The sequence below is a fragment of the Pseudoliparis swirei genome, chromosome 18, assembly GCF_029220125.1.
Source record: "Pseudoliparis swirei isolate HS2019 ecotype Mariana Trench chromosome 18, NWPU_hadal_v1, whole genome shotgun sequence".
Taxonomy (NCBI): domain Eukaryota; kingdom Metazoa; phylum Chordata; class Actinopteri; order Perciformes; family Liparidae; genus Pseudoliparis; species Pseudoliparis swirei.
Window position 1 is genome coordinate 1,348,822 of NC_079405.1, and position 17,193 is coordinate 1,366,014.

A 17,193-nucleotide genomic window follows, 5' to 3' on the forward strand; every position below is an offset into this window, starting at 1 on the left:
TAGACCAGGTTAGACTAGAACATGTGAGACTAGACCAGGTTAGACTAGACCAGGTGAGACTTGACCAGGTGAGGCTAGACCAGGTTAGACTAGAACATGTGAGACTAGACCAGGTGAGACTAGACCAGGTGAGACTAGACCAGGTGAGGCTAGACCAGGTTAGACTAGAACATGTGAGACTAGACCAGGTGAGACTAGAACATGTGAGACCAGGTGAGACTAGACCAGCTGAGACTAGACCAGGTGAGGCTAGACCAGGTGAGACTAGACCAGGTGAGGCTAGACCAGGTGAGACTAGAACATGTGAGACTAGACCAGGTGAGACTAGAACATGTGAGACCAGGTGAGACTAGACCAGCTGAGACTAGACCAGGTGAGACTGACCCATGTGGTCTTGCAGGTGAGCTCGTGGTCCGTGGAGGACCTGCGGCTGCGCCTGGCCTCTCTGGACCCCCAGATGGAGCAGGAGATCGAGGAGATCCGCCAGCGCTACCAGACCAAGAGGCAGCCCATCCTGGACGCCATCGAGGCCAAGAAGAGGCGGCAGCAGAACTTCTGAGGGGGAACCGAGAACCTCGGCAGGACCTTCTGAACACTGTGAAGACTACTGACCACAGAACCACAGAAGGAGAAGAAGACTCGAGAGTTTCTTTGTTACTGTCTCTTTAAACAGAGATGTTTTTTGTTCTTAAAGGTACAGTACGACTTCACCTTAAAGGTACAGTACGACTTCACCTTAAAGGTACAGTACGACTTCGCCTTAAAGGTACAGTACGACTTGACCTTAAAGGTACAGTGTGACTTGATAGCTGATAATAATCACTTGTACAACCACAGTGAGTTATTAAGCTTTAATTCGAGCTTTTCTTCATTGAAAGGGATTCAACGCGTTCGTTAAAAAGGTTTTTAGGGAATATATTTAGATGTAAACTGTTTAACCTTCAGTGTTTATTCAGAGTAACATTTTATTTTTATATTTCAGAGTCCGGCGTCTTTAGCTCACTGGGGGAACAAAAGATTTATGAAAACATTCAACTCGATGGATTCATTGGTTTGAATGAGATTCCTCCTCAAAGAAGAGTCTCAGGACTGAGGCTACAGTCTGAAGCTGCAGTCTGAGGCTGCAGTCTGAAGCTGCCTCGACCTCGTTCCCCAGAGCAGCAGCAGGTTTATTTTTCTACGCCCCTCCACTGAAGCAGCTCCTCAGGTCGTAGAACTCAGGTGTAGAAATAGAAATAGATAATGTAAATACGAGAGACATCGGCTGTGTTTGTATATTCTGATCACAGCCGAAGGGTTTAATCTCCAAACTTTAAGTTATATTAAAATATTTAGTTATCGAGTCAACAAATCAAGATGCTGTTTAAACTCCTGAATGTTTCAGGATCTGAGTTAGAGACCAAATGAAAGCCTTCAAATGTTCAGATATGTTCCTGTTATTTAATATGTTCATGTTATTTAATATGTTCATATTTAATATGTTCATGTTTAATATGTTCATGTTATTTAATATGTTCATGTTTAATATGTTCATGTTATTTAATGTTCATATTATTTAATATGTTCATATTTAATATGTTCATGTTATTTAATATGTTCATATTTAATGTTATTTAATATGTTCATGTTATTTAATATGTTCATATTATTTAATTTGTTCATATTATTTAATATGTTCATGTTATTTAATATGTTCATATTATTTAATATGTTCGTTATTTAATATGGTTTATATTATTAAATTTTTTCATATTATTTAATATGTTCATGTTATTTAATATGTTCATATTATTTAATACGTTCATGTTATTTAATATGTTCATATTATTTAATATGGTTTATATTATTTAATATGTTCATGTTATTTAATATGTTCATATTATTTAATATGTTCATGTTATTTAATATGGTTTATATTATTTAATTTTTTCATATTATTTAATATGTTCATATTATTTAATATGTTCATGTTATTTAATATGTTCATGTTATTTAATATGGTTTATATTATTTAATTTTTTCATATTATTTAATATGTTCATATTATTTAATTTTTTCATATTATTTAATATGTTCATATTATTTAATTTTTTAATCTTCTGAAGGTTCAGTCGGAGAAGAAAAGGTAAATATTAAATAAAGTAATATTGCAGCTCGTTCTGGATCCTGATGTTTAGTCGTAATCACTGGAGAGAAATTAAACTGTTGATTGTTTTAGTTTTTTTACTCTTTTCTGTGATGTGAATTATTAAACATGAAACTTCTGCTAAGTGAAAACCGAACAAACACGTCTCGATTTTGAATCCTGCTGAAACAGATTCATGTTTTTGATCTATTTTCTTCTTTTTGCAGCTATTTCCACATTTTTATAAAACAAATGAAACGATGAGCGTTTCTGTCTGTTCGGCCTTAAACTTCCTGTTTGTGTTCCAGCTGATGTTTGTTTGTATTTGTTTGCTCGAAAAATTGAAATAAATAAAAACTAAAGAAATTTAAATCGCTTTTTTTTCAATTGAATTATTTTCTGGTAGTTTTATTGATTTTTAATTGATGAAAATCTGGAAGAGGAATAAATACTTCGATCCTCTACTGACGTAAAGTAGTAAAACTGAAACATACTGAATCATATTTAATACAGAATTATACAGAATATGATTTATAATAATCAAAGTGGAAGCTCTTTAATGGTTTAATATACGGCTGTGATCAATAAATGTTAGCTATGATATTAATTTATAGATTACTTTCAATATAACATTTGCATAGCAGCCCTGAACTATGGAGTACATGTACGTTATTACTATTAAATATCTTCACAGCTCTTCATGGTACTTTGTATTTGCGTGCGTAAGATGTCACTTCCGGTTGAGAAGATGTCACTTCCTGTTGAGACCCGAGAAGATGTCACTTCCTGTTGAGGCACGAGGATAATATGTCACTTCCTGTTGAGACCCGAGAAGAAGATGTCACTTCCTGTTGAGGCACGAGGAGAAGATGTCCCTTCCTGTTGAGACCTGAGGAGAATATGTCACTTCCTGTTAAGACCTGAGGAGAAGATGTCACTTCCTGTTGAGGCCCGAGGAGAATATGTCACTTCCTGTTGAGACCCGACGAGAAGATGTCCCTTCCTGTTGAGACCTGAGGAGAATATGTCACTTCCTGTTAAGACCTGTTGAGAAGATGTCACTCCTCCTGCAGCACCTCCTTCCTCCTCGGCGTGGACCAGGAGGACGGGTGCTCCACGTAGCTGTAGTTCAGCACGCCGCCGTCGGCCTCGTCCTCCCGGTGCTCCTCCTCTTCCTCCTGGTTCTCGCAGTTCATCGCCCCCCGGTGGTTGCTCCTCACCGACGCCTCCAGGGCCTTCTGCCGCCGGTAGAAGTAGGAGAACTTGTTGAAGATGATGGTGATGGGCAGCGCCACCACCAGGGTGCCGCCCAGAATGCAGCCGCTGGCCGCCAGCTTCCCGGCCACGGTGACCGGCACCAGGTCCCCGTAGCCCACCGTGGTCATGCTGACCGTCCCCCACCACCAGCAGGCCGGGATGGTGTCCAGGCCCACGCCCTGGGACAGGAAGTGGAATCACACCGTCACACGCTGGGAGTCATACCATTGTATCATATCCTTGTATTCATTTGTATCATTATTATATTATTATATTATTATTATATTATTATTATTATATTATTATAATATTATTATTTTATTTTTATTGTTATTTTATTATTATTGTTACTGTATTATATTTAATATTGTATTATTATTTTTACACTTTGTACTTTAAGGAGTACTGTGAGTACTGTGAGTAGTACTGTGAGTAGTACTGTGAGTAGTACTGTGAGTAGTACTGTGAGGAGTACTGTGAGTACTGTGAGTACTATGAGTACTGTGAGTAGTACTGTGAGTAGTACTGTGAGTAGTACTGTGAGTACTGTGAGTACTGTGAGTAGTACTATGAGTACTGTGAGTAGTACTGTGAGTACTGTGAGTAGTACTGTGAGTAGTACTGTGAGTACTGTGAGTACTGTGAGTAGTACTGTGAGTACTGTGAGTACTATGAGTACTGTGAGTAGTACTGTGAGTACTGTGAGTACTATGAGTACTGTGAGTGCTGTGAGTGGTACTGTGAGTGCTGTGAGTGCTGTGAGTAGCACTGTGAGTGCTGTGAGTACTGTGAGTACTGTGAGTACTATGAGTACTGTGAGTAGTACTGTGAGTACTGTGAGTACTGTGAGTAGTACTGTGAGTACTGTGAGTACTATGAGTACTGTGAGTAGTACTGTGAGTACTGTGAGTAGTACTGTGAGTACTATGAGTACTGTGAGTAGTACTGTGAGTACTGTGAGTAGTACTGTGAGTACTATGAGTACTGTGAGTAGTACTGTGAGTAGTACTGTGAGTACTGTGAGGAGTACTCACCTCCTCGTACTCCGCGGTGTAGACGATCCCGGAGAAGACGGACACGCCCACAGCGATGTAGAGCAGCAGGATGCCGACCTCACGGTAACTGTGCTGCAGACAGGAGGCGGAGCCTCAGGGTGACGTCATCGCAGGTGAGCCGCTCCTCCTCCTCCTCCTCCTCCCTCCTCCTCCTCCCTCTCCCCCCTTCCTCTTCCTCCCTCTCCTCCCTCCCCCCCTCCTCCTCCTCCCTATTCCTCTTCCTCTTCCTCCTCCCTCTTCCTCCTCCTCCTCCCCCCTCTCCTCCCCCCCTCCTCCTCCTCCTCCCTCTTCCTCTTCCTCCTCCTCCTCCCTCGCCCCCCTCCTCCTCCCTCTCCTCCTCCCTCTTCCTCCTCTTCCTCTTCCTCTTCCTCCTCCTCCTCCTCCTCCTCAGTGCAGAGGGGTCTGTAATGTGACTCCCTGGTTCTCCTCCTCCTCTCTAACAACATTCAATGACATCATGTCGCCTCCTTTAAATTTCATCAGGAGTGTTTTACATTGTTCCTGCTGTCCCTGAAGACCAGAACCAGAACCCTGGAGCCCAGAACCAGAACCCTAGAGGCCAGAACCAGAACCCTAGAGGCCAGAACCCTGAAGACCAGAACCAGAACCCTAGAGGCCAGAACCAGAACCCTAGAGGCCAGAACCCTGAAGACCAGAACCAGAACCCTAGAGGCCAGAATCAGAACCCTAGAGGCCAGAACCCTGAAGACCAGAACCAGAACCCTAGAGGCCAGAATCAGAACCCTGGAGCCCAGAACCCTGAAGCCCAGAATCAGAACCCTGGAGTCCAGAACCAGAACACTGGAGACCAGAACCATGAAGCCTAGAACCCTGAAGCCCAGAACCCTGAAGCCTAGAACCAGAACCCTGAAGCCTAGAACCAGAACCATGAAGCCCAGAACCCTAAAGCCTAGAACCAGAACCCTGAAGCTCAGAACCAGAACCCTGAAGCCCAGAACCATGAAGCCTAGAACCAGATTCTCTGGAGCCCAGAACCCAGAACCAGAACCGTGGAGCCCAGAACCAGACATGTTGAGCAGACTCACCCGGAGAGTCGCTCCCAGAGACCGGAGACCCGTCGAGTGTCGGGCCAACTTCAGAACCCTGAAGACCCTCATCAACCGCAAGACCTGAGAGAGAGAGAGAGATGACATCATGCGGTCCTTCAGGAACCACGTGGTCCTGGCCTTGAAGGTTCTCCTGAGGAACCAACAGGACCGGATGATGTAATGAGGCCCTCAGAACCTGCATGAGCCGGCCCAGCGCTCCCAGTTCAGACTCCGGTCCCAGAGTGATGTCAGAGACCACCGTGACGTAGACCGGACCCACCGAGACCACGTCGATGAGGTTCAGCGGCTGGCGGAAGAACTTCCTCTTGTTCGGAGCCAGCAGCAGCCGGGCCACCACCTGGGGACCACAAGCAAGACCGGGTCACCTGGGGACCGCAAGCAAGACCGGGTCACCTGGGGCCCACAAGCAAGACCGGGTCACCTGGGGACCACAAGCAAGACCGGGTCACCTGGGGACCGCAAGCAAGACCGGGTCACCTGGGGCCCACAAGCAAGACCGGGTCACCTGGGGCCCACAAGCAAGACCGGGTCACCTGGGGACCACAAGCAAGACCGGGTCACCTGGGGACCGCAAGCAAGACTGGGTCACCTGGGGACCGCAAGCAAGACCGGGTCACCTGGGGACCGCAAGCAAGACCGGGTCACCTGGGGCCCACAAGCAAGACCGGGTCACCTGGGGCCCACAAGCAAGACCGGGTCACCTGGGGACCAGGATCACTAGTAATATCACTAGTATCACTAGTACTATCACTAGTATCACTAGTACTATCACTAGTATCACTAGTATCACTAGTACTATCACTAGTATCACTAGTATCACTAGTACTATCACTAGTATCACTAGTACTCTTCCTCTCACCTCGAAGGTGAACCAGCCGGTGCAGAGAGCCTCCAGAGCCTCCATGGTGGGGTCGTCCATCACCTTCCCTTCATCGTCAAACGTCTGAGGGGTCAGAGGTCAGAGGACATGAGACACAGGTCAGAGGTCAGAGGATATGAGACACAGGTCAGAGGACATGAGACGCAGGTCAGAGGACATGAGACACAGGTCACAGGACATGAGACACAGGTCAGAGGACATGAGACACAGGTCAGAGGACATGAGACGCAGGTCAAAGGTCACAGGACATGAGACACAGGTCAAAGGTCAGAGGACATGAGACAGGTCAGAGGACATGAGACACAGGTCAGAGGACATGAGATGCAGTTCAAAGGTCACAGGACATGAGACACAGGTCAGAGGTCAGAGGACATGAGACGCAGGTCAGAGGACATGAGACACAGGTCAGAGGACATGAGACACAGATCAGAGGTCAGAGGACATGAGACGCAGGTCAGAGGTCAGAGGACATGAGTCAGAGGTCAGAGGACATGAGACGCAGGTCAGAGGACATGAGATGCAGGTCAGAGGTCAGAGGACATGAGACACAGGTCAGAGGTCAGAGGACATGAGACGCAGGTCAGAGGACATGAGACACAGGTCAGAGGTCAGAGGACATGAGACGCAGGTCAGAGGTCAGAGGACATGAGACACAGGTCAGAGGTCAGAGGACATTAGACGCAGGTCAGAGGACATGAGACGCAGGTCAAAGGTCACAGGACATGAGACACAGGTCAAAGGTCAGAGGACATGAGACAGAGGTCAGAGGACATGAGACGCAGGTCAAAGGTCACAGGACATGAGACACAGGTCAAAGGTCAGAGGACATGAGACACAGGTCAGAGGACATGAGACGCAGGTCAAAGGTCACAGGACATGAGACACAGATCAAAGGTCAGAGGTCATGAGACAGAGGTCAGAGGACAATCTTCAGAAGTTTTTATGCCAAACTTTATTCATCTGAAAAGGACCCACACCCAGAAGACATCCATTCATTTCTCAACAGCATTGATTTACCACAGATGAACAAAGAACAAAAGAACACACTTGACTCCCCATGAACACAGGATGAACTTTGTTCTGCCCTCCATCTCAGGCCCAATAACAAAGCACCCGGACCTGATGGCTACCCTGCAGAGTTCTAGAAACACTTTTGGTTCATCATAGCTCCACTTTTTCACAAGATGATAACAGAAATAAAACAAAATTTGCAATTCCCAGCAAGCATGAATACAGCCTGTATATCACTTCTCCTCAAACCAAACAAAGATCCAACTCTTCCATCAAGCTACCGTCCCATTTCCCTCCTCAATGTAGACATTAAAATCATCACAAAGGCACTAGCTCATAGATTAGAAAAAGTCACTCCATTTAAAATTCACCCAGATCAATCCGGCTTTATCAAAGGTAGACACTCATACACTAACACACGCAGACTGTTTAATTTAATCAACTACTCATCATTACAACAAACCCGAACCATCATCGCCTCCTTAGACGCAGAAAAGCATTCGATAAAGTAAATTGACATTTCTCTTAAGTGCATTAAAAAGATTTGGTTTTGGGGAGTCATTTATTAACTGGGTCAAAATTCTATACACTGCACCTCCAGCCACCGTCATCACCAATGGACACACCTCTCACAGCTTCACACTGCACAGGGGGACAAGGCAAGGATGCCCACTCTCCCTCACTTTTCATCATTTTCATTGAACCGCTAGCTGCTGCCATTCGTCAGAATACCATCATAAAAGGAATCCAAACACTCAATACCATCACAAAATCAGTCTTTATGCCGATGATATATTGCTCTTCCTCCAAAAGCCATATTCATCGTTACAGGAAACTATTAAAATTATAGACACATTCTCCAAAATCTCTAACTACTCAATTAACTGGAACAAATCATTCATCCTTCCATTAGACAGTAACAGTTGGGATGGGGCAGGCCACACACCACCTATTCCTTTTTGCACTGGTGTCATCACTTATTTGGGAATACATATTTCCTCCAGGCTGTCAGAGCTGTTCACACTCAACTTCACTCCACTACTTAAAACAATAACCGACGACCTCCTCCGCTGGATGAAACTACCACTGTCACTCATGGGCAGAATAGCAACAGTTAAAATGACAATTCTTCCTAAAATAAATTACCTATTTACAATGATTCCATCTCAACCCACCCACTCCTGGTTCAAATCTCTTGACTCACTCGTTACTAAATTTTACTGGAAAAATAAAACACCAAGAATAAAACTGGCCACTTTACAACAAACAAAAAAACAAGGAGGACTTGAAGCTCCAAATTTTTCTCACTATTCACTAGCAAACTAACTTCAATACATTCTTAAATGGATCCACCCCACTCACTCAGACAACACATGGTTAGACATAGAACAGACAGTATGTAAGGACATCCAGATTTCAGACCTACCATTTCTCAGCCAATCAATCAAACGCCATCCTTGCTTCAAAATGGTAACAATAGCAGAAACTCTGACAGCCTGGTGGAAATTCCACAAAATCACTAATGTCACTTTTGCACCCTCAAATTTCACCCCTATATGGAATAATCTGGACATTCTAAGCAGTAATAAGCCTTTAAATCTCCACACATGGTCCACTAAAGGCATCACTCATTTGAAACACATCTTTAATCACAATACCCTGGTTTCATTTCCCCATTTGGTTCAGAAGTACGGCATCGGGAAAAATCACTTTCTGGAATATCTACAACTTAAATCATCCCTTCAAACAAAATTCAACATTAAGGCCACACATTTGGAATTACCTCCCCCAACCTCACAGTTAATTAATATCACCTCCTCAAATAAATTAATCTCAAAAATATGTAGCATAATATCACACTCTGAAATAATAACCATACCAATAATAAAATGGAATTTGACTTGGCTATCACTCCTGATGCCGACTTCTGGACCAAAATCTGTACTAATATATATTTTATGACCAAAATACAAATTTACAACTAATACAATATAAAATACTTCACAGAATTCACTACACTGGGCACAAAATGTTTAAAATGGGTTTCACTACAGATATCTGTCCACATTGCATGCAAAATACTCAGGATAGTTACATTCACGCCACCTGGCACTGCACACCAGTTCAACACTTTTGGAAACAAATAACTGAGTCACTGTCTGTTTTCCTGGGCTGCCTCATCCCATTATCCCCATCACTCTGTTTACTGGGAGACATCTCATCTATAAACCTGAGCAAAACAAACTGCAAAATACTTCTCGTGGCCCTAACTATCGCCAAGAAAACAATCCTCGTGAACTGGAAATCAAGGAATAACACACATATCTCACACTGGAAAAATTTAATGTCAGAATATATTTCAATGGAACAACTCACCTCATCTATCATTGACAATACAACAGAACACCACGACATCTGGTCATCATTCACTATATTTTTACAAACATGACACCACTCTTCTTATTTATTAGTTAATTCATAAATGCACACAAACACACATATACACATGTACACATGCATCTGTCTTTCTTTCTTCTTCTCCTTCTAATTATTATTATGTTTGTTTTGTTTGTTTTTTGTTGTTTTTGTTTTTTTCTTTCTTTTTTTCAGAAATACTCTGACTTTATGATGTTATGTCCATTGTTTTGTCGTTTGCATTGTTTATTGTCCTCTAGGTGTTATGTCTATGTATTGTTTTGTCTTAAAATAAAGAAGAAGAAAAAAAAAAAGGAAAAAAAAGGTCACAGGACATGAGACACAGGTCAAAGGTCAGAGGACATGAGACAGAGGTCAGAGGACATGAGACACAGGTCAGAGGACATGAGACACAGGTCAAAGGTCAGAGGACATGAGACAGAGGTCAGAGGACATGAGACACAGGTCAGAGGTCAGAGGACATGAGACGCAGGTCAGAGGACATGAGACGCAGGTCAAAGGTCACAGGACATGAGACACAGATCAAAGGTCAGAGATCATGAGACAGAGGTCAGAGGACATGAGACACAGGTCAGAGGACATGAGACGCAGGTCAAAGGTCACAGGACATGAGACACAGGTCAAAGGTCAGAGGACATGAGACAGAGGTCAGAGGACATGAGACACAGGTCAGAGGACATGAGACACAGGTCAGAGGTCAGAGGACATGAGACACAGGTCAGAGGACATAAGACGCAGGTCAAAGGTCACAGGACATGAGACACAGGTCAAAGGTCAGAGGACATGAGACATAGGTCAGAGGACATGATACACAGGTCAAAGGTCAGAGGACATGAGACAGAGGTCAGAGGACATGAGACACAGGTCAAAGGTCAGAGGACATGAGACACAGGTCAGAGGACATGACACAGGTCAGAGGACATGAGACGCAGGTCAAAGGTCACAGGACATGAGACACAGGTCAAAGGTCAGAGGACATGAGACGCAGGTCAAAGGCTACAGGACATGAGACACAGGTCAAAGGTCAGAGGACATGAGACAGAGGTCAGAGGACATGAGACACAGGTCAGAGGACATGAGACAGAGGTCAGAGGACATGAGACGCAGGTCAAAGGTCACAGGACATGAGACACAGGTCAAAGGTCAGAGAACATGAGACACAGGTCAAAGGTCAGAGGACATGAGACACAGGTCAGAGGTCAGAGGACATGACACAGGTCAGAGGACATGAGACGCAGGTCAAAGGTCACAGGACATGAGACACAGGTCAAAGGTCAGAGGACATGAGACAGAGGTCAGAGGACATGAGACACAGGTCAAAGGTTACAGGACATGAGACACAGGTCAGAGGACATGAGACAGAGGTCAGAGGACATGACACAGGTCAAAGGTCACAGGACATGAGACACAGATCAAAGGTCAGAGGTCAGAGGACATGAGACACAGGTCAGAGGACATGAGACGCAGGTCAGAGGACATGAGACGCAGGTCAAAGGTCACATGACATGAGACACAGGTCAGAGGACATGAGACGCAGGTCAGAGGACATGAGACACAGGTCAAAGGTCACAGGACATGAGACACAGATCAAAGGTCAGAGGACATGAGACATAGGTCAGAGGCCAGAGGACATGAGACACAGGTCAGAGGTCAGAGGACATGAGACACAGGTCAGAGGACATGAGACACAGGTCAGAGGACATGAGACACAGGTCAGAGGTCAGAGGACATGAGACACAGGTCAGAGGACATGAGACACAGGTCAGAGGACATGAGACGCAGGTCAAAGGTCACAGGACATGAGACACAGGTCAAAGGTCAGAGGACATAGGTCAGAGGACATGAGACACAGGTCAGAGGTCAGAGGACATGACACAGGTCAGAGGACATGAGACACAGGTCAGAGGTCATGAGACACAGGTCAGAGGTCAGAGGACATGAGACATAGGTCAGAGGACATGAGAAACAGGTCAAAGGTCAGAGGACATGAGACACAGGTCAGAGGACATGAGACAGGTCAGAGGACATGAGACAGAGGTCAGAGGACATGAGACGCAGGTCAAAGGTCACAGGACATGAGACACAGATCAAAGGTCAGAGGTCATGAGTCAGAGGTCATGAGTCAGAGGTCATGAGTCAGAGGTCATGGTACCTGGTACTCGGGGATGCTGCGGATGCAGACCATGGCGATGGAGGTGAGCACCACCCCGATGGAGAGCAGGCTGAACACCCGGCTGGAGGCGGAGTAACTCGGGTTCTCCATCATCAGCCAGAGGAGCTTCCTGGAGGCCCCACAGGGCCCGAGGCGGAGGAGGCGCAGGTCCCTGGGGGCGGAGCGCGTTACCCTCCACTCCTCCACCCATCAACCCTCCACTTCACCTCCACTCCTCCACCCATCAACCCTACACTTCACCTCCACTCCTCCACCCATCAACCCGCCACTTCACCTCCACCAATCAACCCTACACTTCACCTCCACCTCCACCCATCAACCCTACACTTCACCTCCACTCCTCCACCCATCAACCCTCCACTTCACCTCCACCCATCAACCCTACACTTCACCTCCACCTCCACCCATCAACCCTCCACTTCACCTCCACCCATCAACCCTACACTTCACCTCCACCCATCAACCCTCCACTTCACCTCCACTCCTCCACCCATCAACCCTCCACTTCACCTCCACCCATCAACCCTCCACTTCACCTCCACCCATCAACCCTCCACTTCACCTCCACCTCCACCCATCAACCCTCCACTTCACCTCCACTCCTCCACCCATCAACCCTACACTTCACCTCCACTCCTCCACCCATCAACCCTACACTTCACCTCCACTCCTCCACCCATCAACCCTCCACTTCACCTCCACCCATCAACCCTACACTTCACCTCCACCTCCACCCATCAACCCTCCACTTCACCTCCACCTCCACCCATCAACCCTCCACTTCACCTCCACTCCTCCACCCATCAACCCTACACTTCAACTCCACCTCCACCCATCAACCCTCCACTTCACCTCCACCTCCACCCATCAACCCTACACTTCACCTCCACTCCTCCACCCATCAACCCTCCACTTCACCTCCACCCATCAACCCTCCACTTCACCTCCACCTCCACCCATCAACCCTCCACTCCTCCACTCCACCTCCACCTCCACTCCTCCACCCATCAACCCTACACTTCACCTCCACTCCTCCACCCATCAACCCTCCACTTCACCTCCACCTCCACTCCTCCACCCATCAACCCTCCACTTCACCTCCACCTCCACTCCTCCACCCATCAACCCTCCACTTCACCTCCACCTCCACCCATCAACCCTCCACTTCACCTCCACTCCTCCACTCCTCCACCCATCAACCCTACACTTCACCTCCACTCCTCCACCCATCAACCCTCCACTTCACCTCCACCTCCACTCCTCCACCCATCAACCCTCCACTTCACCTCCACTCCTCCACTCCTCCACCCATCAACCCTCCACTTCACCTCCACCTCCACTCCTCCACCCATCAACCCTACACTTCACCTCCACTCCTCCACCCATCAACCCTCCACTTCACCTCCACCTCCACTCCTCCACCCATCAACCCTACACTTCACCTCCACTCCTCCACCCATCAACTTCACCTCCACTCCTCCACCCCCCCCCCCCCCCCACCTGTTGAGCTCTGAGATCTCGTCCTCCTCCTCCTCCTCCTCCTCGCTGCTGGCGTCGCTCTCGTCGTCCCAGCTCCGCCTCCGTCTGTTCTCCATCTTGCGGTCGTGGTACCGGAGGCTGCAGCAGCTGTCCAGGAAGAACTCGTTGATGCCCCAGTACTCCATCTCCTGGCTGAGGGACACAGGGGGCGGAGCTTTAGAGGAGCAGAGAGGAGGAGCAGGGAGGAGGAGGAGCAGAGAGGAGGAGGAGAGAGGAGGAGCAGGGAGGAGGAGCAGAGAGGAGGAGGAGGGAGGAGCAGAGAGGAGGAGGAGAGAGGAGGAGGAGGAGGGAGGAGCAGAGAGGAGGAGGAGAGAGGAGGAGGGAGGAGGAGCAGGGAGGAGGAGGAGGAGCAGAGAGGAGGAACAGAGAGGAGGAGCAGAGAGGAGGAGCAGGGAGGAGGAGCAGGAGGAGGGAGAGAGGAGGAGGAGGAGGAGAGGAGGAGAGAGGAGGAGGAGAGGAGAGAGGAGAGGAGGAGGAGGAGAGAGGAGGAGGAGAGAGGAGGAGAGAGGAGGAGGAGCAGAGAGGAGGAGCAGGGAGGAGGAGGAGAGAGAGGAGGAGGGAGGAGGAGCAGAGAGGAGGAGCAGAGAGGAGGAGCAGAGAGGAGGAGCAGAGGAGGAGGAGCAGAGGAGGAGGAGCAGAGAGGAGGAGCAGAGAGGAGGAGCAGAGGAGGAGCAGAGGAGGAGAGAGAGGAGGAGGAGAGAGGAGGAGAGGAGGAGGAGAGAGAGGAGGAGAGAGGAGGAGGAGGAGGAGAGAGGAGGAGAGGAGGAGGAGAGAGGAGGAGGAGCAGAGAGGAGGAGCAGGGAGGAGGAGCAGAGAGGAGGAGCAGGGAGGAGGAGCAGAGGGGAGGAGCAGGGAGGAAGAGCAGGGAGGAGGAGCAGAGGGACGGACCTGAAGGAGAAGACGCACAGCTCCTCCATGACGTGCAGCTTCCCCGTCCGGTAGAAGTGGAGGACGTACGGGAAGAGACCCGGACTCCTGTCGAAGTAGAACTCCTCCTGCTGCACATCGTAGTCATCACACACCTGGAGGAGGAGGAGGAGGAGGTTCAGAGGAGGGAGGGAGTCGGACTCTTCGGGCCGCGCCTCCTCCACCCACCTGCAGAATGGCCTCCTCCGAGTCACACGACAGCAGCTTCCCCAGCCGCGTGTCGGGGAACCTCCTCAAGGAGGTGCAGCAGAGGCTCCTCTTCAGGCCTCCGATGTTCACGTGGAGCAGACCCCCGTGGGGGTCCCGCTGCGTCACCATGGCGCCCACAGCCGGAGACTCCGACTGCACCGAGAGAGACTCCTCCACCTCCTGCTGAGTCAGCGGCTCCAGAGAACACAGTGGAGCAGCTCCTCTGTGTTTAATCTGCTCAACGAGGAGCAGCTGGCCGGGAGCCAGCCGGCGGAGCCTTCAGAGTAAAGCAGCTGCACCTCCTCCAACTCAACAGACCAGAGAAACGCCTCCACCAGCTTTTCACAATAAAGCGCTGTGGACTCACTCAAGAGTTCAAACAGTGAGGAGTGTCCTGAGGAGTGTCCTCTGAGGAGTGTCCTCTGAGGAGTGTCCCCTGAGGAGTGTCCTCTGAGGAGTGTCCCCTGAGGAGTGTCCTCTGAGGAGTGTCCTCTGAGGAGTGTCCTCTGAAGAGTGTCCTGAAGAGTGTCCTCTGAAGAGTGTCCCCTGAGGAGTGTCCTCTGAGGAGTGTCCTCTGAGGAGTGTCCTCTGAAGAGTGTCCTGAGGAGTGTCCTCTGAGGAGTGTCCTCTGAAGAGTGTCATCTGAGGAGTGTCCCCTGAGGAGTGTCCTCTGAGGAGTGTCCTCTGAAGAGTGTCCTCTGAGGAGTGTCCTCTGATGAGTGTCCCCTGAGGAGTGTCCTCTGAAGAGTGTCCTGAAGAGTGTCCTCTGAAGAGTGTCCCCTGAGGAGTGTCCTCTGAGGAGTGTCCTCTGAGGAGTGTCCTCTGAAGAGTGTCCTGAGGAGTGTCCTCTGAGGAGTGTCCTCTGAAGAGTGTCATCTGAGGAGTGTCCCCTGAGGAGTGTCCTCTGAGGAGTGTCCTCTGAAGAGTGTCCTCTGAGGAGTGTCCTCTGAAGAGTGTCCCCTGAGGAGTGTCCTCTGAGGAGTGTCCTCTGAGGAGTGTCCTCTGAAGAGTGTCCTGAGGAGTGTCCTCTGAGGAGTGTCCTCTGAAGAGTGTCCTCTGAGGAATGTCCTCTGAAGAGTGTCCTCTGAGGAGTGTCCCCTGAGGAGTGTCCTCTGAGGAGTGTCCCCTGAGGAGTGTCCTCTGAGGAGTGTCCTCTGAAGAGTGTCCCCTGAGGAGTGTCCTCTGAGGAGTGTCCCCTGAGGAGTGTCCTCTGAAGAGTGTCCTGAGGAGTGTCCTCTGAGGAGTGTCCTCTGAAGAGTGTCCTCTGAGGAGTGTCCTCTGAGGAGTGTCCTGAGGAGTGTCCTCTGAGGAGTGTCCTCTGAAGAGTGTCCTCTGAGGAGTGTCCTCTGAAGAGTGTCCTGAAGAGTGTCCTCTGAAGAGTGTCCTCTGAAGAGTGTCCTGAGGAGTGTCCTCTGAGGAGTGTCCTCTGAAGAGTGTCATCTGAGGAGTGTCCCCTGAGGAGTGTCCTCTGAAGAGTGTCCTCTGAGGAGTGTCCTCTGAAGAGTGTCCCCTGAGGAGTGTCCTCTGAGGAGTGTCCTCTGAGGAGTGTCCCCTGAGGAGTGTCCTCTGAAGAGTGTCCTGAGGAGTGTCCTCTGAGGAGTGTCCTCTGAAGGGTGTCCTCTGAGGAGTGTCCTCTGAAGAGTGTCCTCTGAAGAGTGTCCTCTGAGGAGTGTCCTCTGAGGAGTGTCCTGAGGAGTGTCCTCTGAGGAGTGTCCTCTGAAGAGTGTCCTCTGAAGAGTGTCCTCTGAGGAGTGTCCTCTGAAGAGTGTCCTGAAGAGTGTCCTCTGAAGAGTGTCCCCTGAGGAGTGTCCTCTGAGGAGTGTCCTCTGAAGAGTGTCCTGAGGAGTGTCCTCTGAGGAGTGTCCTCTGAAGAGTGTCATCTGAGGAGTGTCCCCTGAGGAGTGTCCTCTGAGGAGTGTTCTCTGAAGAGTGTCCTCTGAGGAGTGTCCTCTGAAGAGTGTCCCCTGAGGAGTGTCCTCTGAGGAGTGTCCTCTGAGGAGTGTCCTCTGAGGAGTGTCCTCTGAAGAGTGTCCTCTGAGGAGTGTCCCCTGAGGAGTGTCCTCTGAAGAGTGTCCTGAGGAGTGTCCTCTGAAGAGTGTCCTCTGAAGAGTGTCCCCTGAGGAGTGTCCTCTGAAGAGTGTCCTCTGAGGAGTGTCCTCTGAAGAGTGTCCTCTGAGGAGTGTCCCCTGAGGAGTGTCCTCTGAAGAGTGTCCTGAGGAGTGTCCTCTGAAGAGTGTCCTGAGGAGTGTCCTCTGAAGAGTGTCCTGAAGAGTGTCCTCTGAAGAGTGTCCTCTGAGGAGTGTCCCCTGAGGAGTGTCCTCTGAGGAGTGTCCTCTGAGGAGTGTCCTCTGAAGAGTGTCCTCTGAGGAGTGTCCTCTGAAGAGTGTCCTGAGGAGTGTCCTCTGAGGAGTGTCCTCTGAAGAGTGTCATCTGAGGAGTGTCCCCTGAGGAGTGTCCTCTGAGGAGTGTCCTCTGAAGAGTGTCCTCTGAAGAGTGTCCTCTGAGGAGTGTCCCCTGAGGAGTGTCCTCTG

General features: G+C 48.9%; 1 protein-coding gene across 1 annotated transcript; it reads right to left on the reverse strand.

Moving 5' to 3' along the window:
- Nucleotides 1-2,614: 2,614 nt before the first annotated feature.
- On the reverse strand, nt 2,615-14,791 carry si:dkey-43k4.5 (potassium voltage-gated channel subfamily S member 1). Its single transcript, XM_056436548.1, has 9 exons — nt 14,642-14,791; nt 14,435-14,568; nt 13,508-13,678; nt 11,987-12,158; nt 6,367-6,450; nt 5,683-5,844; nt 5,484-5,567; nt 4,417-4,509; nt 2,615-3,561 (listed from the first exon to the last, which is right to left on the reverse strand). Exons 1-9 carry the CDS (start codon nt 14,789-14,791, stop codon nt 3,184-3,186), a joined length of 1,428 nt encoding a protein of 475 aa, XP_056292523.1. The 3' UTR covers nt 2,615-3,183.
- Nucleotides 14,792-17,193: the final 2,402 nt, after the last annotated feature.